The sequence below is a fragment of the Tamandua tetradactyla genome, chromosome 17 (assembly GCF_023851605.1).
Source record: "Tamandua tetradactyla isolate mTamTet1 chromosome 17, mTamTet1.pri, whole genome shotgun sequence".
Taxonomy (NCBI): domain Eukaryota; kingdom Metazoa; phylum Chordata; class Mammalia; order Pilosa; family Myrmecophagidae; genus Tamandua; species Tamandua tetradactyla.
Genome location: NC_135343.1, coordinates 47,859,471 through 47,887,293, shown reverse-complemented (window position 1 = coordinate 47,887,293; position 27,823 = coordinate 47,859,471). Strand labels below are relative to the sequence as shown.

At 44.2% G+C, this 27,823-nt stretch overlaps 1 protein-coding gene across 7 annotated transcripts in view; it reads right to left on the bottom strand.

The window, feature by feature from the left end:
- The window catches only part of TET3 (tet methylcytosine dioxygenase 3), a 120,685-nt gene that overhangs the window by 47,392 nt on the left and 45,470 nt on the right, over nt 1-27,823 (bottom strand). For 6 of the 7 annotated variants that reach the window (XM_077134591.1, XM_077134596.1, XM_077134590.1 and 3 more), the window contains one exon: nt 6,309-8,421. In XM_077134591.1, coding sequence (XP_076990706.1) covers nt 6,309-8,421 — 2,113 coding nt within the window. Of the gene's footprint in view, nt 1-6,308; nt 8,422-23,693; nt 23,814-27,823 lie in introns of all 7 variants that reach the window. The other variant, XM_077134597.1, reaches the window with a different exon arrangement.

Genomic DNA, 27,823 nt, shown 5'->3' with positions numbered 1-27,823 from the left:
AAAAAAAATACTGAAAAGACCAGAGGTTCTTCATGTCAAATTGAATGGGGGATGGGGGGTGAGGGGAAGCAAGTTCTCACAAAAATAGAAACTACAGGAAATAGATTTTATATTATTGTGAACAGAGATGTTTACATGTCCCCTGTACAGAGCCGTGGTCCACACTGACGGGACCTGCTGCCGCCCCCCCTCACAGGACACACTCACTGGATGATGCCCACCCCTCACCCCCCCCTCTCACCAGGCACCAGGAAAAAAAGAGGTGCTTTTCTTATACTGGCCTTCGGGCAGGAAGATCAAATGGTTAAATACATAGCAATTCTAGAAGTACAAATCCTAAAATCTATGTCCCTACCCTCTTGCTTTTGCTGGGGTTTAATTTCTCCAGCTGCCTGCAGGCCGTTCCACAGAACCATCAGGACAAGACTTAAAAGCTAATGTGGAGGGCGGGCCACGGTGGCTCAGCAGGCAGGAATGCTTGCCTGCGGTGCCAGAGGACCCGGGTTCGATTCCCGGTGCCTGCCCATGTTTTAAAAAAAAAAAAGCCAATGTGGAGGTGAATGCGAGGGTGGTTCAGTGGTAGAATTCCCGCCTGCCATGCAGGAGACCTGGGTATGATTTCTGGCCCATGCTATTCCCCAAAACAAGCAAACAAATGAAAAATCAAACAAAAACAAAAACTCAACAAATGGTGCTGCAATAAGGGGATACTCACATGGAAAAAGAATGAAATGTGGCCCCACCATATAACATACAAAGAAAAAAGAAAAAAAAAACTAACATGGAGCTGTAATACACGTACCCCGCTAATACAGGTGTTAATAACAGGGTGATCCGACGGCCAGCCCCTCTGGAACACATCAACTAGTTCTATCTCCCTATCCCACATTACCGACAGCCCTTTCCTACATGGAAAAGTTACAGTGGGCATGGCCCAAATACCCCTACAGACTGGGAGAAAGATCAAAGGAGAAGGAGGAGTTATAACAGAGGAGATGAGATTTAACAAATGAGTATGACTGCTAAATCATTACATTGATATTTCTTTTAGTTTCCAGTGTCTTGAAGCAGCTAGAAGGAAAAACCTAAAAATTGCGGAATGGTAACCCACACCAAATTCTGAAATCTGTTCTACAACCATTTGTGCTTTGAAATTTATTGTGTTGTATATATGTTATTTTTCACAATAAAAAATTAAAAAAAAAAAAGAGGATGGTACACGGGAACCTCAGTATTTAACACATGATAAACACGGACCTGTTTCCTCATCTATAAAATGATGAAGTCCGATTACATAACCATAAAAGGAGGCTTTCCCTCCTAACATGTCATTTGAAATAGTTTCCTGTCCTACACTGGTTCTCCTTGTAAATGTATAAAATATATAAAGGGCCTCAACAATAGCCCCTGCAGCTCGCTGTCCTTCCTGACAGGGTGTTATGGGATGGTTACAGAGCTGTTTGGGGATCCCTGATGTGTACCTCAAAATATGAGAAACACACCAACATGCCTCACTGCGATAGTTCAGTATAGAACTTCTCAGTAGAACTTTTGCTACAATTTCGCAAACCTGTACAATATCACACTACTTCTAGAGTAAAGAATTTCCTTTCACATCTTCTAAAATTACTTGCTGAAGCTTCAAGGGAGCTCTAATTCCATATCTCAAGATTCAGAGAATGACGCCCTATGCATCCCACCCATACCTTCAGAATCCCGTAGTTTTTACATGAGGCTTTACACAAGGCTCTTGGTGTGTGGATTTCTGAGGACCTGGTGATGTCCATATTGGTCAGAATTCTGTATTTGTCAAAAATCACCAAAGAACTTTGAGTATTAGGTTCTTTCTCCATGCTATCAAGCAGGTTCATGCTTTTGTTTTAAGTTCTTCCCTTAGTTTAACATCAGTTGTGTATTACCAGAACTCAATGGTGCCTCCAAATTTCACTGGCCACCTCCACTAGAAAATTCTTCCTTAAATCGACCGGAAACATGGCCCTCTCTACCTACCACTGGAGAGAGGATGAGTTTCTGGAATAATATGGTCTCCAGCTGACATTAATGTCAGCGTGAGCAGCCTTTTTCCTAAAGCCTGTTCCAAGCCTGAGTCCACAAAGATGAATCCTGCCATGTGAGCGGATGGGAAGTCACTTCCAGTCACGCAGGCTCCAGACACTTCTGGAGAACAAGACGGCTTCCCCTATCACAAACCCCAGCACCTACAGAAGCTGTTTCCAAGCCAGTCCCTTCTTCTCTGGCCATCCTGTTCATTCCTACCACCACTGTTTGAGTTGGACTCCTTTTCTCAACTCAACAGTTTCCATCTCAGTGTGGCGGGGCAATTGAGAGTCCATCTGTCAAAGTTCAAATCCCATGGCCATCTTTTGTCAGACCGACGACCTTGATAAGTTATCTGATCTAACTTTATTTTCCTCATCATTAAAATGGAGCACCTCAGACCCTTCCGAAATGAAAAAGTTAGAATGGCCATAGCCCAAACATCCCTAAAGAGAGGGACAGAAAGATCAAAGATGATGGCGGAATTATACAGAGAAGGTAGGATTTAACAAACGAATGTGACTGCTGAATCATTAAAATGATATCTCTTTTAGTCTCCAGTTTTTTAGAGCAGATAGAAGTAAAAACCTAAAATTGTGGAATCGTAACACATGTCAAACTCTAAAATATGTTCTACAGCTAACTGTGGCGCTGTGTTTTGAAATTTATGCTTTTTCTTTGTATATGTTATTTTTCACAAAAAAAAAGGAAGAAAAGAGGTTGATTGTGGTGATAAAATATTTAAGCCCTCTAGCCTCCCATATTCTGGAGCAGCTCAAAGGAAAAATCTGAGAAGATGATATGGTAGCCCATGACAAACTCTAGGATCTGTCCTGCATATACTTGTTGAAGAGTACTTTGACAACTATTGCTTTTTTTATTATTCCTTTGCTTTGTACATATGTTATAATATACAATAAAAAAGTTAAAAAAAAAAAAAAAAAAAAAAACAGATGTGGGGGCCGCAGTGGCTCAGCAAGCAGAGTTCTCGCCTGCCATGCTGGAGACCCAGGTTCGATTCCCAATGCCTGCCCATGCAAGAAGAAAAAAGAAAATGGAGCCCCTGACAGGACCCAGCTCGTGTTGCAGTTAGGAGGCTTAGATGAGGTGATGGCCGTACAGTACTTGGCAGAGCGCCTGGAACAGAGCAAGCGTTTCATAAAAACTATCATCTTAATAGCTTCCTAACCTGTCTCCTGCCACGAGGTTATGCCCCTGCACCAATTTAAAGATGCACTCTAAAAGTATTTTTTAATATAAAAATTATAGAAAATTCAGAAAACTTAGGAGGAAAAAAATCACCCCTAGTTTACTATAGAGACTACCATAGTTATGTACAAGGAAGTACTTCCTCTGAGTCTTTTTTTTTTCATTCCTAAACTCTTTTCACTGAGGTGAGATGATTATTGACATACCATTTGTTTCTGCTGTTTTCACCTAAGCCACTTCCCCATTACTTAGCATTTGTTAATTAGATTACCTAATCTAATTAACAAATTAGATTTGGTTCAAGCTCTGTCTTTAGAGGGGGTTTCCCAATGCAAATTGGAGCAGTAAACTTTGACTGCGATGGGAATCTCTGCTCCCCTTCTGTCTTGTCCACTGCCACTGCCCTCCTGCCCTGTCAGCCAAGGCAACAGCTGCCAGCCCCCTGCTGGGCTTCCGGGACACTGGCCTTCCCGTCTGCTCTTTGGCTCACTGGCTTTCGGCTGCCCAGTTCTCCCTGGTCGGGGCTCCCCAGTTCTCCCTGGTCGGGGCTCCCCAGGTCCGGGGAATGCAGGAGAACATGAGGTTTCAGCCCCACCCCACCCCACCCCCCATGCTGCAGGCCACAAACCCCGCACACAGCTTGCCCTCTGCTGCCCTACGACCAGCTCGTGCACTCTTGGTCTACACTGGCTACCTTCTCGCCTGGCCCCCATCTGCACTCACTGAGGTTCTCAAAACCCAGATCAAAACAGCAGTTTCCTAAATCAACCCTGTCCTTCCCAATGACAACCCCGGCATTTCCAGGAACTCTGATGGATTACAGCCACTTTCACATGACAGCAAGAGCCCGCAGGCAGAGGGCACTCGACAGGCACCTGTTGAAAGGGTGGCTATTCTATTTTACACTTATAGTTCGTCTCTCCAAGCAAACCAAAAAATCCTTGAGTGATGAGCCATTTCTCTTAATTTTTGTCTATTAGTACAGAAACAGATAATCAATAAATGACTGAGAAACAAAATAAACACTTATCTTCCTTTACAATACACGTCTTTTTCTTGCCCTGTTATACTGGGCAAGCCAACGCTTTTCTAGACCTCACCATGTACCAGGCACGGTTCTAAGCGCTGACACCTATCACATCATTTGGTCCTCACCGTGACCCTGGGAAGCGGGTTCTACTATCATCTTCATTTTACGCATTAGGAGCCTGAGACACTGAGAGGTTAAGCCACGTGCCCACGGTCTCCCAGCTGGTAGGTGATGGAGTCAGAAATCAAACGACAAAGCCAGTGCAACCAAATGTAACATCCATAATCCAACTCAATCAAACTATGCATTAAGGATTAACTGTGTTGTAAACACCAGGTAAGAAAAATTTCCTTCCTTTGAGGGGGAAAAAACACCTAATGAGGCAGTAAATGCTAGGCAGGTGGGACGGGCCCACACAAAGAGAAAAGGGTAGGAAACCAACTCCTATGACAGAACAAGTGTCCTCCATGTACTGACTGTCATTGCTACTCAGATCTAATAGTGAACAGGGTTAGCCTGGGGGTGGGGGCAGGGTCAGGACCACAATCCTAGAGGGGGGTCTCTGAGCATCTGGCAGGGCCCTCCACATCGGTTCACCTCCAAGGAGAAGCACTGTAGCCCCCTTCCCTGCTCCCCACATGACTCCTCGTCACTTCCCCAGTTTGAGACAGAACTGGCCGGCAGCCTGGGGTAGCTGGTGTGGGCAGTGCTGGCCAGTACCTCCTCACGACTGTAACACATAGCCCAATAAGTCACACAGTTTATCTGCTATTAATTGTCTCGACAAGCACAGAAGACAGCTTTTTTGCAAGACCTGTTTGTGCACCATAGAAGCACAAGACTTCCACAGGCTCATTTCTAGCATCAATGCAATTTTTTCAGGTCAACATCTGAAACCAGCGAATTTTTTTACAGTATGCTCCATAAGGAGCAGACAGTGGGAACCTAGGGTGGACCTGCAGCCAACCAAAGCATTAGTGACTTGCCCAAAGACAGTACCTGGAGCAGTCCCCACAGGCCCAGGTGCTTCCTGCTTTTAGTCCTGCAGCCAGGGCTCAAAACTGACCCCCTGTCTCAGTGCTCTGATCCACCCTAGACCTTCACCATCACCTGGATGCTGACTACGTCAAAACTTGCAATTCAGACCTGACCTCCAGTCTCTCAGCCGCTTCAAACTCTGTCCTTACAAACCTGAGCTCATCACTTCTCCCCCACACCTGTGCTCTCACCAAAGCAGAGACCTGAGCTGCCCTCAGCTTCCCTTCCTGCAGGCCCTCACTCTGCTCCTTGCCCTACCCACTGGTAGTTACGGACCTTGCTGTTTCTTGCCTGGACAGCTTTCTTACAAGCATCCCACCCACCCTACCCCAAGTCTTTCCTCCTTCACACAAGCAAGAATAATCTTTCCAAGTGTGCATGGCAACAAGGTCATTACCTTGCTTTAAAACCTTCAGGAGGTCTCTACTACCTATGGGATCAAGTCAAACCCCTGACCATGACTCCCTGGGCCCCATACTATCCAGCCCTTGTCTACCTCACAGGCTTCACCTCACCTTACCTTTTGCTCACAACCCCCTACAAACACACACCCTTCCCCCTTTTGCTCCTGCCAGACCAAGAACACTCCAAATAAGTTCCGTGCTCTTCTAGTCACCAAGCAGCTACCCAACCTATTCCCTTTTGTTGGCATGTTTCATTTCTACGTAATGGCCCTGCAGAACTCAGCACAAGTGTCACCTCCTCCAAGAAGGCCTCCAAAATGCCTTTCCAATCCCAGTCTGTAAAACACAGCACCTACGCCCATGTCCACTGCCATGGCACTTGCCACAAAACATCACCGTCGGTTCCCTCTTATCTTTTCCAATAGCCTGGGAGCTCCTTTCTGCACTTCCAGGTCTTGGTGCAGTGGCGAGGACACAATAAATCTTTGCAAAATGAAATGCAGACTCTAGAAACCTGAGCCTGCCGGGCCACGGCCTTTCACCCTTCCCTGACACCCAGGCAGACTTACCGACACAATCGCAGATGGGGAACTCAGCCTGGGCTCTCTTGGCAGGTGTGTCCAGCAGATTCTTCGTGGGTGTGTCCAGGTACTTCAGAGGCGACTCCAAGAAGCTGCTGAGGGTGGGTGTGAGTGGGTTCTCGGCCTTGGTGGGTGTGGCCTCCTGGCTTCCCTCCTCTGAATGGAAGCAAGTGGTGGAGAGCACGGTCACAGCCCCTGAAGACTCGATCTTGATCTGCTTGGGGGAACGGGTAGCAAAAATGCTCTCAGGGGCCTGGAGACAAGTTGGCTGGTTCTCAGGGTCCTGAATGGGCACAGGTGGGGGGCCAGGAAGCCCAAAGCTATCCCCAAATTCAGCCTCAAATTGCCGGATGAGCTCTTCCAGTTTGTCATCAGCAGGGGGAAGAGGGCCGGCAGAGCCCGGCTGCAGGGTTGCCAGGGGGCTGGGGGACCTCATTTCCTGAGTAGGGGGCAGCAGGCTGTCCCCAGAGGGACTTGGTGCAAATAGCGCAAGAGAAGGTTCTGGGGGCAGGGAGACAGCAGAGCCCTGCAAGGCGGGAAGGGGGGCAGGTGTATGTGCCTGCACTTCCTCGGAGGCTGGGGAGCGCAGCCCTTCCAGGACAATCTGGCGGAGAGGCAGGAAGAGGGGCTGTGCTTCCCGTGGCTTAGACTTCTTGATCTGAATGGGCTTCCGGGTGCTGGGCTTGATCCCCGAGGTGGCTTTCTCGGTTCCCACGGGACCTCCGGCTGGGGCCGGGAGCTTCTTCTTCTTTTCCTTGGATGGCCTGTCTGGAGGCCGGGGGGCAGGCGAGCTTGGGGGGGCCCACCAGCCAGGAGCGGGAGGCTCCGTGGGAGCGGAGAAGGTGGCATTGTGGGTCTGTTCGAGGAAGAGGCTGCGCTTGTGGTGGAGGTGCTGCTGCAGGGCCGTATGAGCCTTCTGGTGGGTGTCGGGCTCCGACGAGGGCGTGGGGGCCTCCCTCTGGAGGATGGGGGAAGGGGCTGGGGAGGGGGAGGGGGCCTCGATTTTGACCTTTGGCTTGGTGGGCAGGGCCTCGGGCCGCTTGAATACTGACTGGATGTACTCACTGGCGCTGCCCAGCAACTGCTCCAGTTCAGCCATGGGGTCGGGGCTCGGGCGGGGCACGGGCCAGGAGTTCCGGGGGGTTGCTGGTGGGGTGTCGGTGACCCAGGCTTCGGGAAACTCAGTCCTTGGAGTTGCTGGAGGGAAGGCGGGGCTGTCAGGAGCAAAGGATGGGTGCTCTTCAGTGGGGACCACAGGCCACGAGGAAGCCCGGAGGTAGGACTGGGGAGAGTTGAAAGGGGCAGGAGGAGACAAGGCCTCGGGAAGGGGACAAGAAGCCTGGGCGGTGGAGTGAGAAGGCTGGGGGAGGGCGGAAGAAAGCTGCGTGAGGGCCTCGATGGCGATGGCAGTCTGCAGGCTGATGTTCTTTTCCTTGGCGATGCTCAGCGCGCTCTGGGACAAGGGCAGGCCCTCAGGGGGAGGTATCTGGGGGACCTCAGAGCCGAGGAGTGGCCTGGTGCTGGGTGCTGGGAGGCCAGCCTCCCCTGGGAGGCGGGGCCGCTCCTCCCCCGCCTCCACCACCACGGACTTGATCTTCCCCTCCAGCCACTCGAGGTAGTCAGGGCATTCCGGGCCATCGCAGTTGCAGTTGGGTGGTTTCATGCCGTGCCGTGCGAGGGCCAGGGCCGTCTGCAGCGTGTCCAGGTCTTCGCTGCCCACGGAGCAGGCCTCGGGCCCTGGCCGGGGTCCCCTGCCGTTGTTCCCGGCCTCGCGACTCATCTCACGGTTGAAGGTTTCATAGAGGCGGGTGCTAAGGGCCCCGTAGGAGGATACAGCTTCGGCCACCGCCGAAAAGGCCACCAGATCGTGGGCATCTTCCAGGCGAGCAGTGTGAGCTGGGCCCGGGGCTGCGTCCCAGTCAGGCTTCTGGTCCACCCGCCAGAGGCCCCCAGTCCCCAGCAGACTGGGCCCGGCGGGTTCTCTAGCACCATTGACCGGCGCCCCTGAGGCGCTTAGCTGCCGTGAGTCCCCATGGTACACTGGCCCTGAGTCCATCTGACCTGGAACAGGTCCATTAGCTGGGCTGAGTTCTGAGCATGTCTGAAGAGAGAGAGAGAGAGAAAGAGAGAATGGGAAAAGGATGAGCTAGGATATTTGGAAAGCATTCCCTATCCACACCACTCAAACGCACATCTAAACCCTACTTTTCTTGCAAATCCTCTCTCAATCTCTGATACAACTTCTTAAGCCTCGGTTTATCTTCCCACTTCTCCTTTCCCCAGCTTGCTTCACCAGCAGAAATGAAAAGCAGATCCTGAAGAGACCCTAATGTGGAATTTCAAATGTTCACAGAACCCTTTAAAGCCTCATATCAACTAGACTGACGAGGCCCCCCTGAAACTGAGCAGCTTGTTAAAGAACGAGGAAAGGTCCTTTAAAGTCTGGTAACGGAGGTGGAGATGACAGCACAACACTGAGTGTAATCAGCACCACCAAACTGTATAGCTGAAATTGTACGGTTAAAATGCGAAATGTTATACTGTACATGTCAGCACAATAAAATTTTGTTTTTAAAAAAAGGTCCTTTAACTCACAATGACCAAACTGACACTAGGATCACATTTATGTTGCATTCTGGCAGGAAGGAAAGAAAGCCAGTCAGTGTAAGACAGCTCCATGTGTCATAATCAGTGTGATATACGTGTGCGGTGTGTATGTGGACGGTTAGGAAAGGGCACTTCCAAAGAAAAGACCAGGGCTCAATCATAGCTTCTCAGTGGGAAGAAACCTGCACTTCCTTCCTCTCCCCACTTGCTGTCCTCGCTGAAGTCGAGGCTAAGCTCAGAAACTTGGTGACAAAACAACATTCCCCCTCACAGCCCCAGGTCTGGGGGAAACACCGAGGCCCTGACACATTGCGCATTTAGCCTCATGCCAAGTCAGTCTTGCCAATGACGTGCTGCTTGGGAAAAGATCCAGACCTCTCCCGAAGCCCAGGAACCAACAGGACAAGCCCCAATGTCCACAAAAGCACGCAAAACAGGGCAGGACAAAAGGGGCTGGGAGGGCTCCAGCTAGCTTGTTAAAAATCAACACACAGAGCTATTTAGATATGTGAATGTGGTTAAAAGGAGAAATTTTAGGTTGTATGTACGTTACTAGAATAAAAGTCTTTAAAAAACAACATAGGTGGTATTCAATGCCAACAGTGAACCCTACTGTAAACAATGGACAATAGTTAATAGTGCAATTATGGTTAATGGTACAATTATAAAAATGTCCTTTCATGAACTATAACAAATATACTACACTAATAATAGTGTTAATAATAATACAGAAGGCTATGGGTACTCTGTATTTTATGTATTTTATGCATGACTTTTCTGTAAACCTACAACTTCTCAAATAAATAAATAAATAATCAACACAAACGTGGCATTAAGTTTGCAAGATTAGTCCCTCAGGAAGGGAAGGTTCTTCCTTAGAGCAGAATGCCAACACATAATATAGAAGGAAGGAATGATAGATTTAGAAAGTCATCTATGGATGCTAAAACTGATGGGTGAAAGCTTGACGAGAACAGGATATTTACATGATCTCAAAGTACACCCCTCACAAATTGCTTAATTACAATATAACAGGAACTTGATAGTGGAGAAATCTGGCAGACACCTTAATCAAATGAAGAGTCATCACCACGACCATTATCGGGACAAACCAGCTTCATCTACTTCTTTTTTTTTTTAATTGAAATTATACAATATATATTTTCCAACAACAGAATGAAGATAGAAAGCAATAACAGAGGGAGAAACTCATATACTTCTTGATACGTCACCAAGAAGGACATAACATCACTCACAGGATTCCTGCCAAATGTATGACCTGAATCTAATTGTGAGGAAACAGCTGATAAACCCAAATTGAAGGACATTCTAGAAAGTAATTGAATTGTTCTCTTCAAAAACTTCAAAGTCCATTCAGGTTCCCAGGGACTGGGGGCCAGGGGTGGCGGGAAGGGGGAGTTATCACTTAAGGGGTATAGAGTTTGTTTGGGGTGATGAAAAGGTTTGGGTAATAGATGATGGTGATGGTAGCACAATACTGTGAATGCAATCTATACCACTGAATTGTACACTTGAAAGTAGTTAAAAGGGAAAACTCTGAGCTGTATATATGTTATCAGCTATAATTAAAAGTTGCAACAAAACACAAAACTTCAAAGCCCAGAAAGACAAATGAAGGCTCTTCCAGATTACATGAGACTAAAGAGCCAGGACAGCTAAAGCCATGACCATGGATTAGATCATGGGCTTGGTCAAAAAACCAGGACCATTCCAGCCAACCCTAAAGAACACCTAGGGCTTTACAGAAGATGCTACAAAAGTTCCATACACTGGGGTAACTGCCCAGAAACCTACAACCTCCAGATGGGTCCATAGACCAGACAAGTGCTGAAATGCAGAAGGACCAGCTTCTCCAGAACATCAACTGGTCCCATCCCCCTGCCCCATATTATCAACAGCCACTTCCAACATGAAAAAGTTAGAATGGGCATAGCCCAAATACCCTTAAAGGGTGGGAGAAAGATCAAAGGTGACGGTGGAGTTAAACAGAGAAGGTAGGGTTTAACAAACGAGTATGATTGCTGAAACGTTATATTCATATTTCTTCTATCTCCAGTATCTTAAGAGTAGTTAGAAGTAAAAACCTAAAATAGTAGAATTGTAACCCATACCAAACTTTGAAATCTGTTCTGTATCTACTTGTTGACGTATACTTTGAAAATCATTGCTTTTTCTTTTATTTTTAATAATAAAAAGCATTAAAAAAAACCAACTAAAGAGTACATTATTGGGGCAACTGATGAAAACTTGTACATGGACGGTGGATAAGAAAATATGCTCTCAATCTAAAATATTGATGTGATCACTGTACTATGGCTATGGAAGATAACGTCCTTGTCCTTAGAAAACATACACCAAAGTATTTAGGGGTAAAGGGACATAGTATCTTGAACTTAATCTCAAATGGTTCAAAAAAACGATGTATATATAAAAAAGTACACATAGAGAATGACAAAGCAAATGAGGCAAAAAGGAAACATTGTGGGCAATATGGGAATCCCATGTGCTAGTCTTGCAACTTTTTAATAAATATAAAATTCTATCAAAATAAAACATTAAAAAAATAAATTAGTTGCTGGGGTGCAAGGGTAGTTCAATGGTAGAATTCTCGCCTGCCATGTGGGAGACCCAGGTTTGGTTCCTGGCCCATGCACTTCTTAAAAAACAAACAGAGAAACAAAAACCAAACAAAAAACAATTCAACAAATGGTTCTGCAATAACGGGATACTCACATGGAAAAAGAATGAAACGTGACCCCCACTATATAGCACATAAAAATAAATAAATAATAAATAAATAAATTAGCTGCACAGCAATATGATGATATTTTGAACCATTGATCGTACACTTTGGATGATTACATGGTATGTAGATATATAATATATTATCAATAAGAAATAAAAAAATTAATATAAAAAAATTAGTTCCTCAGGTAGAAGTATGTGTTTTAAACAGATGGCTAAATATGATACTAATCCCAAGACTGTCAAATGGCCATCATGGCTCTAAAGTCACAGTGGGAAGCTGGGATTTGGGATCAGCCCGTGGGAGGCCAAATTTTACAAGTGGTCATATTTTACAAGCTTTCATATATAAGACAGAAGGAACTTCCATAACCAAGAAGAAACATGAAAGAGTACCATGGGTTTACAAATTCAGTGTCAGGAAGACTAAAGCTGCACGAACTGAGGATTCCCCAAATGGTCAAGACAACAAATAGAGATTTAAAAAGTTATTTTTGGTATACAAATAAGAACAAGGAAGGGTTGCCTGCTCTTGTGTCTCTCAATTTCCTAGGAAGAAAAATGCTCTTTGGACCAAAAAAGAGGAGAAAGGTTAGAGGAGACACAGATATACGTAGGTGAAGTCAAGGATGGATGAGGAGATTTTTAAGAAACCTTTGAACTTGGAATATTTTGTTGGTTACAGAAACCATCAGGAGATAGAAATAGGGTAAGATATTGGGTAATTGGAGCTGAAGGGATACAGACTGTGCAACAGGACTGAATACAAAAACTCAGAAATGCACAGTACAATACTACCTAACTGTAATACAATTATGTTAAAACACTGAATGAAGCTGCATGTGAGAATGATAGAGGGAGGAGGGCTGGGGACATAAATGAAATCAGAAAGAAAGATGTTAAAGATTGAGATGGTATAATCTAGGAATGCCTAGAGTGTATAATAATAGTGACTAAATGCACAAATTTTAAAAATGTTTTTGCATGAGGAAGAACAAAGGAATGTCATTATTGCAGGGTGCTGAAAATAGATGGTAATTAATATTTTAAAATGTCACCTTATGTGTGAGACTAAAGCAAAAAATGTTTGTTACAAAATTTGTATTTTGACTAGTGCATTTCCTAATATAACTTATGTAGATAGTTTGATTGAATACCATAAGTACTTGGAATCTCAGGTAGGATATGAGATTTTGTTGCTTTGTCCAGAGTGATGAATCCCAGAGTGATTCGATCAGTGAGTGGAAAAGTATTTGCAAAGCCCCCTTGGGGGAATGGTAAGAACAGGGAGAAATTCAACTTTCCCAAGTTGAATTCTTGATATTCTCACAAGCAGTGTGGGCAACCAAAGATACAGGCTGCGCCCCAGTCTTGGGGTTTGTTCATATGAAACTTAACCCCAAAAAGGATAGGTCAAGTCTACTTAAAATTTAGGCCTAAGAGTCACCCCCAAGAGAACCTCTTTTGTTGCTCAGATGTGGCCTCTCTCTCCAGCCAACACAACAAGCATTCTCACCACTCTCCCCCGTCTACGTGGGACATGACTCCCAGGGGTGTGGACCTTCCTGGCAACATGGGACAGAGATCCTAGAGTGAGCTGAGACTCAGCATCAAGGGATTGAGAAAAACACTAGAATGAGCTGAGACTTAGCATCTAGGGATTGAGAAAACCTTCTAGAACCAAAAGGGGGAAGAGTGAAATGAGACTAAGTGTCAATGGCCGAGAGATTTCAAACAGAGTCGAGAGGTTATCCTGGAGGTTATTCTTATGCATTAAGTAGACAGTTTCTTGTTATTCAAGATGTAATGGAGAGGCTGGAGGGAACTGCCTGAAAATGTAGAGCTGTGTTCCAGTAGCCATGTTTCTTGAGGATGATTGAATAATGATACAGCTTTCACAATGTGACTGTGTGATTGTGAAAACCTTGTGTCTGAGGCTCCTTTTATCTACCTTGTCAACAAACGAGTAGAACATATGGAATAAAAATAAATAATAGGGGGAACAAATGTTAAAATAAATTTAGTTTGAAATGCTAGTGATCAATGAAAGTGAGGGGTAAGGGGGTATGGTAGGTATAACCTTTTTTTTTTCTGTGTTCGTTTTATTTCTTTTCCTATTGTCTTTTTATTTCTTTTTCTGAATTAATGCAAATGTTCTAAGAAATGATGAATATGCAACTAAGTGATGATATTGTGAATTACTGATTATATATGTTGACGTTTTATTTGGTTTGTTAATTTTTTTAATTAATAAATAAATTTAAAAAAAAAAAAAGAAAGCTTTGAGTTCTAGTTTCCTGGTGCATTTCTCAACACCTGCCATGATCCGGAAGAAGACACCAACAGGCAAGAAAGAAGAGAGTGTCATCCCCAACTTTTATTCCACTGAGGGGCTGTCTGACAATAGTCTCAGGTAAGATTCCAAGTGAGTAACTAAAGGAAGCAGGAGTCACACTCAACGCAAGGCCACCCACCCATCAATCCCCAAAGAGTCCTCCAGTTTTGTGTCATGTGACCACTGGACAGCAGCCACACCATGACTGACAGGTCACAAACTGGGAGGCTACAGGCCAAATCTGCTAAAGATCTGTTTTGTTTGGCCCACAGCAGTGCTAAAGTTTTTGTCTATTTTGCCAACATTTAAAAGTCAAGAGATTTCACATGAAACAAGAGCTTTCTTAAAGACCCACACTTCTACCTGACAGATTTGTCTAGACTGAGCAGTGGATGCCAATTACCCATCACAGAACTGCTCCAACTTACCCCAGCTTCATCACTCTGCACTGTCGTCTGAAATCAAGGCCAGGGGTCAGGGATTATTTATTAATTGCCTGAATTAATTGTCACTTTGTTCACTTGTGTTACCCACGAGGCACTCTAGGCATTTCAGCCTGTAACTCAGGCTGAAGGTAGTCAAGTTTCCCAATTCTGCCATGATCCCTTTGAGGGCCAGCTACTGGGAATTACAGGCGGGAAGGGCTGGTTCACCACTGGTTGAATGAACATGCTCAGCACGTATCCATTGATATATCGACAGGGGAGGGGAGAGTCTTTAGTGGTCTGCCACAGGGCTCTGTCCTGAAATTTGATCTGTTCAACACATTTATATAGATGGCATACATCAATTAGGAAGTGCTGAAAACAGGAGAAATAACATTATGCTGACTGACAGGACCTGGTACCAAAAGATCAATAGGCTGGTAACCTCATAACTGCAAGATCTAGAAAAAGAATCCAAAGTGAGGAGAAGGAAGCAAATAAAAATTAGAGTAGAGATAAATGAAACAGAATAATTATAACAAAAAAAAATACAGAGAATCAGCAAAACCAGGATCAATAAAATCAACAAACCCTTAGCAATACTGACAAAGAATAAAAGAGAAAGCAAATAAAAATCAGAAAAGAACAGAGGGACATTACTTCCAATCATACAGAAATGAAAAGGATTAAAAGAGGATATCATGAACAACTATATGCCAACAAATTAGATAATCTGGATGAAATGGACAAATTCTTAGAAACATACAACATATGCTCACTCCAGAAGAAACAGAAGACTTCAACAGACCAATTATAAGTAAAGAGATTCAATCAACCATTAAAAACCTCCCAGAGGGTACACGGGCTGGTTTAGTGGTAGAATGCTCACCTTCCATGCGGGAGATCTGGGTTCACTTCCTGGACCATGCACCCCACCCCCCCAAAAAAAACACCTCCCCAAAAGCTAGACGGCTTCACAGGTGAATTCTACCAATCAATCCAAGAAGAAGTAATACCAATCCTGCTCTTCCAAACCCTTCCCAAAAAATGAAGAGGAAACACTACTTAGCTCATTCCACGAGGCCAACGTCACCTGAATACCAAAGCCATATAAAGATAGTACATGAAAACAAAATTATTGACCAATTTCTCTTATGAATTTAGATGTAAAAATCTTCAACAAGATACTTGCAAATCAAATCAACAGCACATCAGAAGAATTATACACCACGATCAAGTGGGTTTTAACCCAGGTATGCAAGAGTGGTTCAACATAAAAAAATTAATGTGAATCATCAAATTAACAAAACAAAGGGAAAAACTATGATGGTCTCAATTGCTGCAGAAAAGGCATTTGACAAAATTCAGGATCCTTCTTTCATGAAAACACTTAGAAAACTAGGAATAGAAGGAAACGTCATCAATATGATAAAGGGCATACATGAAAAACCCTCAGTTAACATCATACTCAGTGGTGAAAGACTGAAAGCTTTCCTTCTAAGGAACAAGACAAGGATGCCCACTGTTACCACTGTTATTCAATACTGTACTGGAACTTCTAGCCAGAGGAGTGAGGCAAGAAAAAGAAATAAAAGCCATCCAAATTGGAAAAGAATTAGTAAAACTTTCACTATTTTCAGATTACATGATCCTACATAGAGAAAGTTCTGAAAAAAATCAACAAACGCTACTAGAGCTAATAAATGAATTCAGCAAAGCGGTGGTGTACAAGATCAACACAGAAAAAGTCAGTAGTGTTTCTACACACTAGTAATGAACAAGCTAAGAAGGAAGTCAGAGAAAAGATTCCATTTATAATAGCAACTAAAAGAATCAAATATCTAGGAATAAATTTAACCAAGGATGTACAGGACTTTTACACAGAAAATTATAAAACATTGCCAAAATTATAAAACATTTCTCAGACTTTACACTCAAGGCCTAGGCAATGAAATAAAAAATACATAAATGGAACCTCCTTAAAATTAAAAACTTTTGTGCATCAAAGGACTCTGTCATGAATATAAAAAGACAACCTAACTCAATGGGAGAAAATATTTGGAAACCATATATTTGATAAGAGTTTAACATCCAGAAAATATAAAGGAATCCTACAACTCAGCAATAAAAAAAAAACCAACTTAAAAATGGATAAAAGGGGCGGGTGGTGGCTCATGGTGGCTCAGCAGACAGAGTTGCTAAAAGAAACCAAAGAAGACTTAAATAAATGAAAGGACATTCTTTGTTCATGGATTAGAAGACTAAATGTCATTAGATGTCAGTTCTATCCACAACGATTTATAGATTCAACACAAACTCAATCAAAGTTCTAAGAGCCTCCTTCACAGAAATGGAAAAGCCATTTTTAAAATTTATGGAAGGTAAAAGTTCCTGAACAGCTAAACCATCTTGAAAACAGAAGAATGAAGTTGAAGGACTCACATTTTCTGACTTTAAAGCCACAGTGGTCAAAACTGCATGGTACTGGCACAAGGATAGCTTTCTTGACCAATGGAATTGAATGAGAGTTTAGAAATAGCCTACAGCTGATTGCTTTTTGACAAGGCTGCCCAGTCTACTCAATTGGGAAAGAGTAGTCTCTTCAACAAATGGTGGTAGATATCCATATGCTAAAGAAATAAAAGGAGAACCCTATCTCATACCATATATAAATATTAATTTAAAAGGGATCAAAAACCTAAATATAAGAGCCAGGATTATAAAACTCCTAGAAGAAAACATAGGGAAGGAATTTTAGGATCTTGCATTAGGCAGTGATTTCTCAGACTTTACACCCAAAGCCTAGGCAACGAAACAAAAAATACATAAATGGAACCTCCTTAAAATTAAAAACTTTTGTGCATCAAAGGACTTTGTCATGAATATAAAAAGACAACCTAACTCAATGGAAGAAAATATTTGGAAACCACATATCTGATAAGGGTTTAATATCCAGAAAATATAAAGAAACCCTACAACTCAGCAATAAAAAAACAAACAACCCAATTTAAAAATGGATAAAAGGGGCGGGTGGCGGCTCATGGTGGCTCAGCAGGCAGAGTTCTCGCCTGCCATGCCAGAGACCTGGGCTTGTTTCCCAGTGCCTGCCCATACAAAAAAAAAAAAAAAAGGGTAAAACACTTGAATAGATATGTCTCCAAAAAGGATACACAAATGGCTAAAAAGCACATGAAAAGATGCCCTAGCTATCAGAGATATGCAAATCAAAACCACACGAGGTATCATTTCACACCTACCAGAATGGCCACTATTAAAAAAAAAAAACATAGAACTACAAGTATTGGAGAGGATGTGGAGAATTAGAAATATTCAGTCACTGCTAATGGGAATGTAAAATGGTGCAGCCACTGTGGAAGACACTCTGCCATTACCTCAGGAAGCTAAATATAGAATCGCCATATGACTGGGCAATCCTGCTACTAGGAATTGCCTAGTGGGTGCCGAGAAGAACTGAAAGCAGAGTCGTGAACAGACATTTGCCCACCAATGTTCACAGCAGCATTATTCACTTTATTTTCCAAAGACGGAAGCAGCCCAAGTGTCCATGGACCGATGAGTGAATAAACAAAATGTGGTATATACGCACAATGGAATATTATTTAGCCATAAAAAAGAATGAAATTCTGATACATTTGACAACAGGGATGAACCTATGAATCTAAGGACATTATACTGAGTGAAATAATCCAGACAAAAACCTCCAATATTGTATGATCTCACTGATATGAATTAATTATAATCAGCAAGCTCACAGAGTTAAAATCTAGAATATAGGTTACCAAGGGATACACCGGGGGTAGAAAATGGGGAACAGATGCTTCATTTGTACAGAATTTCTATTTAGGTTGACTGTAAAGGTTTGGAAATGGATGATGGTGATGGTAGCACATTATTGTGAGTGTAATTACCAGAGCTGAATTAATTGTGTGAATGTGGCTGAAAGGGAAGTTTTGGGTTGTGTACGTTACAAAAGTGAAAGTTAGAAAATAAAACATGGGACAGTGAACCCTGCTGTGGACAATGGAGTGGAGTTAAAAGTACATACATAACAATACTCTTTCATGAATCATAACAAATGCACAACACTAATCCAAGGTGTTAGTTACAGGGATAAGGGAATAAGAATACACCTAATGTAAACTTTGGGGTGGGGGAGAGTCTAGCACTGGGTGGCTGGGTTCTGTGCTCAGGATCTCTCACTCTCTCTCTCTCTTTTTCTCTTTCTCTCTTTCTCGCTCTCTCTCTCTCACACACACACACACAAAACCAGCATGGTACTGGCACAAGAGCAAATACATAGACCAATGGAATCAAACTGTGAATTCAGAAATAAACACATCTACAGCAACTGACTTTAGACAAGGGTACCAAGTCCACTCGGTGGGGAAAGAATAATCTCTTCAACAACTGGTGCTTGGAAAACTGGAAAGCTATATGCAAAAAAATGAAGGTGGGTCTCTACTCATATTCTATACAAAAATTAACTCCAAATCAATTAAAGACCCAAATACATTTACTAAAACTCCTGGTAAAAACACAGGGAAACATCTTCAGGACCTTGTATTAGGAAATGGTTTCTTAGACTTTACACCAAAAGCAAGAACAACAAAAGAAAAAGCAGAAAAATTTCCATTTCAATTTCATCAAAATTAAAAACTTTTGTACAAAGGACTTTATCAAGAAAGTAAAAAGACAACCTATATATATATTGGAAACCATATATCTGAAAAGGGTTTAGTTTCCAAAATATATATAAAGAAATCCTACAGCTCAACAACAAAAAGGCAAACAATCTGATTAAAAACTGGGCAAAGGATATAAATACACATTTCTCCACAGAACATATATTATGGCCAATAAATACATGAAAAGATGCTCAATGTCACTGGCCATCAAGAAATACAAGCAAAAACCACAACAGATTCCATCTCACACTCAGTAGAATGACTACGATTAGAAAACAAACAGAAAATAAAAAGTGCTAGAGAGGATGTGGAGAAAAAGGAACACTCTGACACATTGTTGGTGAGAATGTAAAATGTGTAGCCACAATGTAAAACAGTTTGGCAGTTCATCAGAAAGTTAATAAAGAATTACCATTTGACCCAGAATCCCATCTCGGTATACCAAAAAATAAATTGAAAGAGGAATTCCAACAGATATTTGCACATCCATGTTCATCGTTGTAGTTTTCACAATTGCCAAAAGATGGAAGCAACCCAAGTGTTGCTGAATGGACAAAGTGTGGTGTATACATACAATGGAATATTATTCAGCAGTAAGAAGGAATGAAGAGTTGAAGCATGCAACAACAAGATGGATGAGACTTGAAGACCTCATGGTGACTGAAAGAAGTCAGACTCAAAAGGACGAATACTCTTGAATCTCACTTATATGAAATGAATAGAATATGCAAACGTATGATGTCAGAAGCTAGTATTTAGTTTACTACAGGTCAGGTAGGGGAGGGGTACAGAGTGTTAATGTTAATTAGTACAAAGTTTTTGTTTGGGGTGATGGAGGCACAACTTCACAAATCATACACACCACAGACTACATATTTGAAAAGGGATAAAAGGTCAAATTTTAGGTTGTATATAAATTACCACATACACACAAAAAACCACAGAACTCTACAATTTAAAGATGAACCCTAATGAAACAGTGAGCTAAGAGTATAATTATAATAATATTGTTTCACCAATTGTGACAGAAGCACCACACTAATGAAAAATGCTAATAACAGGGAAAACTGTGTGTGAAGGGGGATATATGGGAACTCAACTTTCTGAATTTTCTTTCCTTTTTTTTTGGTAAACCTATAACTGCTCTAATAATAATAATAATAATAAAAGCTAAACACAAAAAAATTTAACAGGGTCAACAGAGTCTTAGGGTCCAAACCAAATCTCCAAATTACAGACAGGAGTAGCACCTAACAATGTCAACAGCCCACGTGAAAAGTCTTGGGAGTCAGGAAGCGTAAGAACCCGAAAACCAACTAATGATACGTTCCACATGATGTGACATGGCAGCTTCATGGACTTATAACTCGGGGATTTTTTAAACTTGTTGATTACAATTCACAGTGAGACATACGTTTTACACCGTAATTCATTATATACTTATATGGAAAGCAAGCTTTGCAAAATAGTACTTCCCCTTACTAGGCACACTGATAATGTTTTTTTTTGTTTGTTTGCTTTTTAATGCTGGCTGCAATGCTCTAAGCTGATTTCACAGAGTACTAAGGGTGCTAACCCAGGTCTGACACACAGGTGTGTGCCTGTGCACAAGCAGCAACAGCCAGCCCTGCCCCACACAATCCTACCTGAACACAGGGTTCCTTGGGGCCACCCTCTCTGGAAGCACAGGGGAGAGTGAGCCCGACAATCCAGAAGCTGAAGAGGAACAGGCCCCTCTTGGGCCTGAAAAACTTGGTCTTTTTTTTTTTTTAACAGCTTTATTTGGATATAATTCACATACCATACCACTCACCCAAACGTTCTTTAACCCTCTGAAGGCCTGTCACTTGGGAAAAGAATTAGATGCATTTTGAGTGGCCTTAAGGGGTAGAATCAGAAAATAGGTAAGGCCACAGAGAGACTTAGGCCCAATTCAGGGAAGAGTTTTCTTAATACTCAAAATACTCAAAAATGCACTGAGTTTCTTCTCCCTCATCACCTCCCTCTCCCCCAACTTGCTCAACAACCTAGAGGTAGTAAGTTCTCATCAAAGGAGATGCTGAAAAGGAAACTAAGCAGTTATTTGGCAGCTACTGGAAGGTAGAAGGGCGATGTTTGAGGGGGAGGGAGGCCAGTTTAGGCCCCTTCAAAGGCCTAGCTCAGACATGCCCCAACTCAGCTCCAGCCAGCTTCAACCCCTGCACCAACTCCTAGAACCTGCTACAAGCTTGTCTAAGACAGAACTGAACTCCCCTTCCCCAACTTTCCAATTTCCACCACTGTTCTTGCAGGCACCTGTGCAGTACACCACATTCTTCCAACTCCGGCAGGTCCAGACATCAGACAACTCTATACTGGTCTCTCCATCCTAACTCCTCCCTTTCCAGTCCTGCCCTGCTATTTTGGACCTTTTTGGGCAAGTACATGCTTTTTAAGTGTTCAACCCAACAGTGACTCCTATAAACAACCATCTCTTCCCATAGTCCCCTTCCCCAGACACACAGTCCTTTCCTCACCCTCCCTCAAGACTCCCAGACACCAACTTCAAAATTTCTTCTCCTAGTCCAACTTTCAATTTTCACAGTTTAAGAATGCCCAGTGCACATCAAGTGCTTAGTAGTGTGGCAGGTTGTACTTTCAAAGGTCTCTGTCCTTGGTTCCTGTGAAATACCCTCTAAAACCTTTGGACTTGCCCATGATAGGAACGTCTTTTGTTATTCCTGGTGGCCCAGTTCATATCTGGGAATTTATGTTCAGAAGGAGACTCAAGGTGGAGCTATCCTTAGTGGTCTTAGGAGGTGGCAAAAGACTGGCCACATTGAAATGACCAACCATGTGAATAAGGGCTTGGAGCTTTGAGCTGTGTCCTATCAGCCTGACCTTGGGCAGCGGGGCTGAAAATCAAGTCAACAGCGTGATCATCCATCAGTCCTACCTATGATGCGGCCCCATTAAAAACTCTGGATACAGAAATATGGCAAATTTCCCTAATTGATAGTACACAGTGATGAGACAGGAGGGTGACCTCTTTGACTCCATGGGGAAAAGACAAAGAAATTTTGCAAGGAACCTCCCAGGCCTTGACTTATGTCTCTCTTCTTATTTGTATCCTTTTCTCTATAATAAAACTGTAATCCTAAGTATAGCACTTTCCTCACTTTTGTGAGTTGTTCTAGCAAATTATTGATCCTGAGGGGTGGCAGGAACCCCCAAATTTGTTGCCATTTCATCAGAAATGTGGGTGGCCTGGGAACCCCCAAATGTGTGGCTGGTATCAGAAGTGAGGGCAGTCTTGTCAGGACTGTACCTTTAACCTGTGACATCTGATCTAAACCTGGGTGGTTAGAATCAGAAGTCATTACAGTTGGTGTAGGAAGTCACTGCAACTGTTGACAACGATGGAAGTGACACTACACCACTCAGGAAGCTTGATCATAAAAGGCAATACCTCTTGCCTGGTTCTCTCGGGAAACCCACTTGAGGAAGCCGGCTGCCATGCTATGAGGGAGCTCTGGCCACGTGTAGAGGCCCCACGTAGGGTTCCAGCCGACAACTGGCATCAGCCACAATCAGCTTTCAGCCCCTGGTCTCCAAGCTACCCCTGCTGAGCTCTCTCAGCTGAGGCCCTAAGCATTACAGAACAGAAAGAAGCTCTGTCCGCTGTGCTGTTTCTGAATTCCTGATCCATGGAATTCATGAGTATCATAAAATGGTTGCTATTTTATGCCACTAAGTTTTGGGGTGGTTTGTTATGGAACAACAGACCAGACTGCACATTTCAAGAACTTCAAGAAGTTTATAAGATAAAAGGTGGAAAACAGAATTAGAAACAAATGCCCTTAAACAGTGCCATGAAAGCATCCACTATGGGACCCTGTGGGGCAGGGTGAGGTAGGGGGCGGCTATCCCACCTGGGCAAGTGGACATGTGTCTATCAAGAAAGACTTCATTTTGAAGTAACCTTTGGGATGAGGATCAAAAGATGGGCAGGTATTTTGGAGGAGAGGGAAGGAGGAGGAACTCCAGATGGCAGGAACTCCACACGCAAAGGAAGACAGTCATGTGAAGACCTGCCTGGGGGAAGGTCACGTGTTGAGAGCATGCCTGAAGCGTGCGGGAAGGCAGGCGCATGGATCACAGCCTGAACACAACGGAGAGCAAATGTACATCTCAGGAAGGACACTCAAGTTCCAGGATGGTGACTTAAAGGCCAATTAGGGAACTTCTGCAACCGTCCAAATCAGTGATAAGAAGGGCCTGAACTTAAGACTACAGCAGAAAGATGGAGATCAATATGGTTAAGGAGTTAAATGATTACATGTAGGTGAGACAAAAAGAGGAATCAAGAGCAGCTGCTAGATCTCTAGCCCCAGTATCTTAATGGCTGGGGAAGGTGGCACCTGATAGAGAGCAGAGAAAGGCAGACAGGTCTGAGGTGGAGGCAGGGGAAGATGTTCAGGAGATGGACCTTCAGGACTGGAGGTACCAGTGGGACATCCAGAGCAAGAGATCAATGAGAACTGACTATACAGACCTTGTTTTGGGGAGCTCTGGACTGAAGGGACAGATCTGGGAGTGTCGGATGTGGCAAGGCAGGTGGGGCCACTCAGGAGAACCTGCGGCATGATGAGAGGAGCAGCCCAAGGCCAGAGTCCTGAAGAACAAGCACCAACACAGAGAGGATTGGAACCTGTGTCAGACATCACAGTGAATAGAGTAAATCAAGGACAGACCATGTGCGCCAATGGTCAGTGGCACTGCTCACAACAGGCAGTGGAAACAAACTGTGTGCCCATCAACCAAAGACTAGATCAACAAAAAGTGGTACGTGCATATGATGGAATATTGCTCAGCCGTAAAAATGAATGATATCCCAATGCATGTGAGCATGTGATGACACAGATGAACCTTGAAGCTGTCATGCTGAAATAAACCAGACACAAAATGGACAGGTGTCATATGATCTCACTGATATGAAATAACTAGAATATGTAAATCCATAGACAGAAATTATATTCCAAGTTATCAGGGGCAGCCGGCAGGGAAGGGGAGATAATGCTAGATGGGTACAGAATTTCTGTTTGGGGTGTTGGAAAAGTCTTGGTAATAGATGGTGGTGATGGTGGCACAACATTGTGAATGTAATTAGCACCACTGCACTGTATACTTGAAAACGGTGAAAAAGGGAAATTTTATGCTGTATATGTTACCACAATAAAAACTTGAAAAAAAAAAAAAAAGTACAGCTCAGACCAGAATCTTCTGAATTTGGCCATTAAGATATGTAGCCAATTGCTGTTCAAAGGTATCTGCTCCCTCCCCGTGGCCTCCGGGGACTCCCCCACCTCACTGATGTTGGATTTGGCCCATACTTTAATCAATGGGATATTAGCAGATGTGACATGAGCGGAAGCTCAGAATGTCAGTATGATGTGTCACTGTGTGGAGAGGTCTGCCCTCTTGTGCCTCCCCTGTTGCCTAGAGACGATCATGCACGCCCCAGGGAGCTGCAGCCCCTTTGCCCCGGGTCCCAGAAGAGATAAGAGCAGACCTAGAGCCCATCTGCAGGAGAAGTCAAGTCGTCAGAGACCAGCCGACTCCCGGCTGATGCAGAACCCATTTATTGGTGCTTTCAGCCACTGGGCTTCAGAGTGATTTGTTTTACAGCAATAGTTGACTGGTTAGGATATCACAGCAAATTTCATCAAAACAGCTGGGACACAATGGAATGCAGGAAGCTTGACTGCAGTGGGATGGAGAGAGCACACAGAGGAATAAACCAGGACCACAGCAAGCTTACGAAAAGCTGGATTATGAACTAAAGGAGTCATAAATGTGATTTCTAGGGATGACCACATATTGAGAGGAAATGTTTTATTTAACAACAAAAGAGACTTGAACATATTTATGTTCAAGTAAGGAAGGAACCAATCACAGGTAGGTGTAGATAAGAGAGAAGGGTTTTCCCTGGAATGAGCTGCCAAAGGTCCCGGTAGAGGTGAAGGTCAGGCATCAGAGGGGAGCTGGCTGAGAGAGGTGGACATTTCACCCCGGGGCCTAGGGTTGAAGTCAGGACCAGTACTACCAGCTCGGTCAGAGCTGCCCACTCCACATGGGACCCTGGCCTGTGATGTGGCCTTTTGGGATCAGGGGCTGTTCTGGTGCAGGGCTCCAGGCAGCTTTCTTCCGTTGTCTAGCCCAATTAGACCAAACTCTGCCTGGGTCCTAGCTTCATCCAGCCTACCAGCAAACAACCCCAGCTGGCTGTCTGATATCTTCCGCTCATGATATCTTCACCACTCTCTCTGCTGCTCAGAAACTTCCAGAAACTCTCTCTGGTCACGGGGTTAAGCTCAGACCTTTCACACTGGCCTTACAAGCTATGGACAGTTTGGTTCAAAAGCCATTTTTCAACCTTCCTCCCTGAATCACAGTCTTCTGGCCTCTGGGACTTGAGACACAGCCACCCTCCCTCCTGATTAGGTTCTCCTTAACCAGTCCTGTTTACCACAGGGTCGGTACAAGATTCTATGCTACTGCCATGTGCCCTTCTTTGGGAAATCTTTCCACAACAGTGTATGACCAACTGCACTGCGAGTTCCTTGGGTGAAGAACTCCCCGCCACACCTCGGAACCTAGCAGACAGTTTGCAGTGCATGTCCACAAAATCTGCTGCTGCTTCCTTCTGAGGACGCTCTCGGCAGCGAGGGATCTCTCTATCATGGCACCTGTCACACTGCCCACGGGCAGAAGTCCCCAAAGGCAGCCAAACGCCACAGGGGATGCCTTTGCTATAAGGTCTTAGGAACCTGACAACTGATTCAGGGTCAGCCCATCCCATGGCCCTCCACAGAGAGGGCCCGCAAAGGTGCTGGTGCTGCTCCTCCTTCCTGCCAACTCCCAGGTACAAAATTCCTCCTTGGCCTCACCAGGACCTTCACCCCACCCGCATCAGGACTCCTCCCTGAATCACAGTTCATGGACAGCGCTGGCTTGCCCTAGACTCCATCTTTCCCAGGCTTGGGGATTGCCCCGCTTGACCAGGGGTAACAGAGATTTGCTCCTGGAAGAGTGAGAAGGATGAACATTACTCAGGCATAGCACATGCCCTCCTCAGATCCAAGGAGAGACCTAACCGCTAACCCTACTCATCGCGAAGAGTACTCCTCAGCATACAGCATCACCACCCCAGGCACAATTCTCACCTTAAGGAGACTCAGCCCAGGGGTCCAAGAGCCCCTGCTGGAATGTATCCCTGCACCCTGCCTGGCCAGGACTCCTGAGTTCTCACCGCCCTCCTCTCCCACGGCCAAGTCCCTTCTTATGCCCCCCAACCTGGAACAACTGCAGTTATTAAACAGCAGCCTGCCCTCCCCACCCAAAGGGCTCCAGAGTCCGCCGGAGGCCAGAAGGGCTGGACTGTGGAATCCTCCAAACATCCTATTTAGTCCAAAACACAGTGAAGTATACAGAAATGGCACCAGGTGTGAAAGTCTTTCCTGACTCTCAGCGTATCAACAGGTGGAAACCAGCTCAGCAATCCTCCACTAAAGGGAAGGAGAAGGGAGGAGGGAAGGAGAACAACTGCTATCTTGAGGGATCAAAGTCTTTGTTGACCACAAAGTCCTCTTGGAGCCTACAGGAAAGGGAAGTGAGAAGATGACCAGAGTTGAGGACAGTTTTGCTGATAGTTAGCAGTTGTCACCACCATTGAAACGAGGCCAAGAAGGGATTTGCAGCTGGGATCTATAGTCAACCATGGAAGGCCAGTGGCCTGGAGGCAGGTTGGTCTGGGGAACACTCTCTATAGCCGAATCTCCAAGAACTAATTCTCGTGGTGCTCCACCCAGCTTTCCAATGACACAGCTCAGCTCCTCTGTTCTTCCAGCAGCTGGTTCAAGAGTTTGGACTTTCCAGCTCCACCCTGTTCCCCGGCCTTACAGTTCAGTCACTACCTCCACACAAGGCCGATTCCTTCTTCTCCTCCCCCAAAACAGACAGTGCCACTCCCTCTGATAGCACAAGGGTTGTATTTATGGCATGTTCTATCTAGAGCAGATTAATTATTTATCTCTTAAGAGGATTCTCCCCTCCTCGGATTTGCTGATGAATCAAATCTGTGAGCGTGGAAAGAGGAACCTTTTTGGAGCACATGCATACCTTGTCTATTCTTGCAGGAATGAGTGTGTGTGTGTCTGTGCCCTCCCCATCTAAACTGACCCTCTCTGCATGTGGCAAACCTGGGAAGGCTGTTAAAATTCCTCAGACTATCGTGTGTAGCAGCTGGTGTTCTTGGGTGACTTGAGGGGGAGGTAGTGCTTTTGTGGTTACTTTGTACATTATCAATAAAACATTTTAAAATCTAATTTTTGCTACTACAAAATGGACAGACTCAGCAGATCTCCCAATGCTTGAGCAGTGATGCTCTGAAAAAAGCTGAAATGAGGAGGCCATCATCTCTGGCGGGACAGAACAACAACTGTTCGTGCCCTCTGACCCAATCACAATTAGGTATATTTGGGGGGAAGAAAGGAAAAGAAGAGGACAAATCAGGGAAAGGTGCTACCTAACTCTTACAGCGCACTCTCACGATGTGGTAGGTATCGCGCTTGTCACTTACACATTCATTTATCTCATTAATCATCACAAATTCCTGTAAGGAAC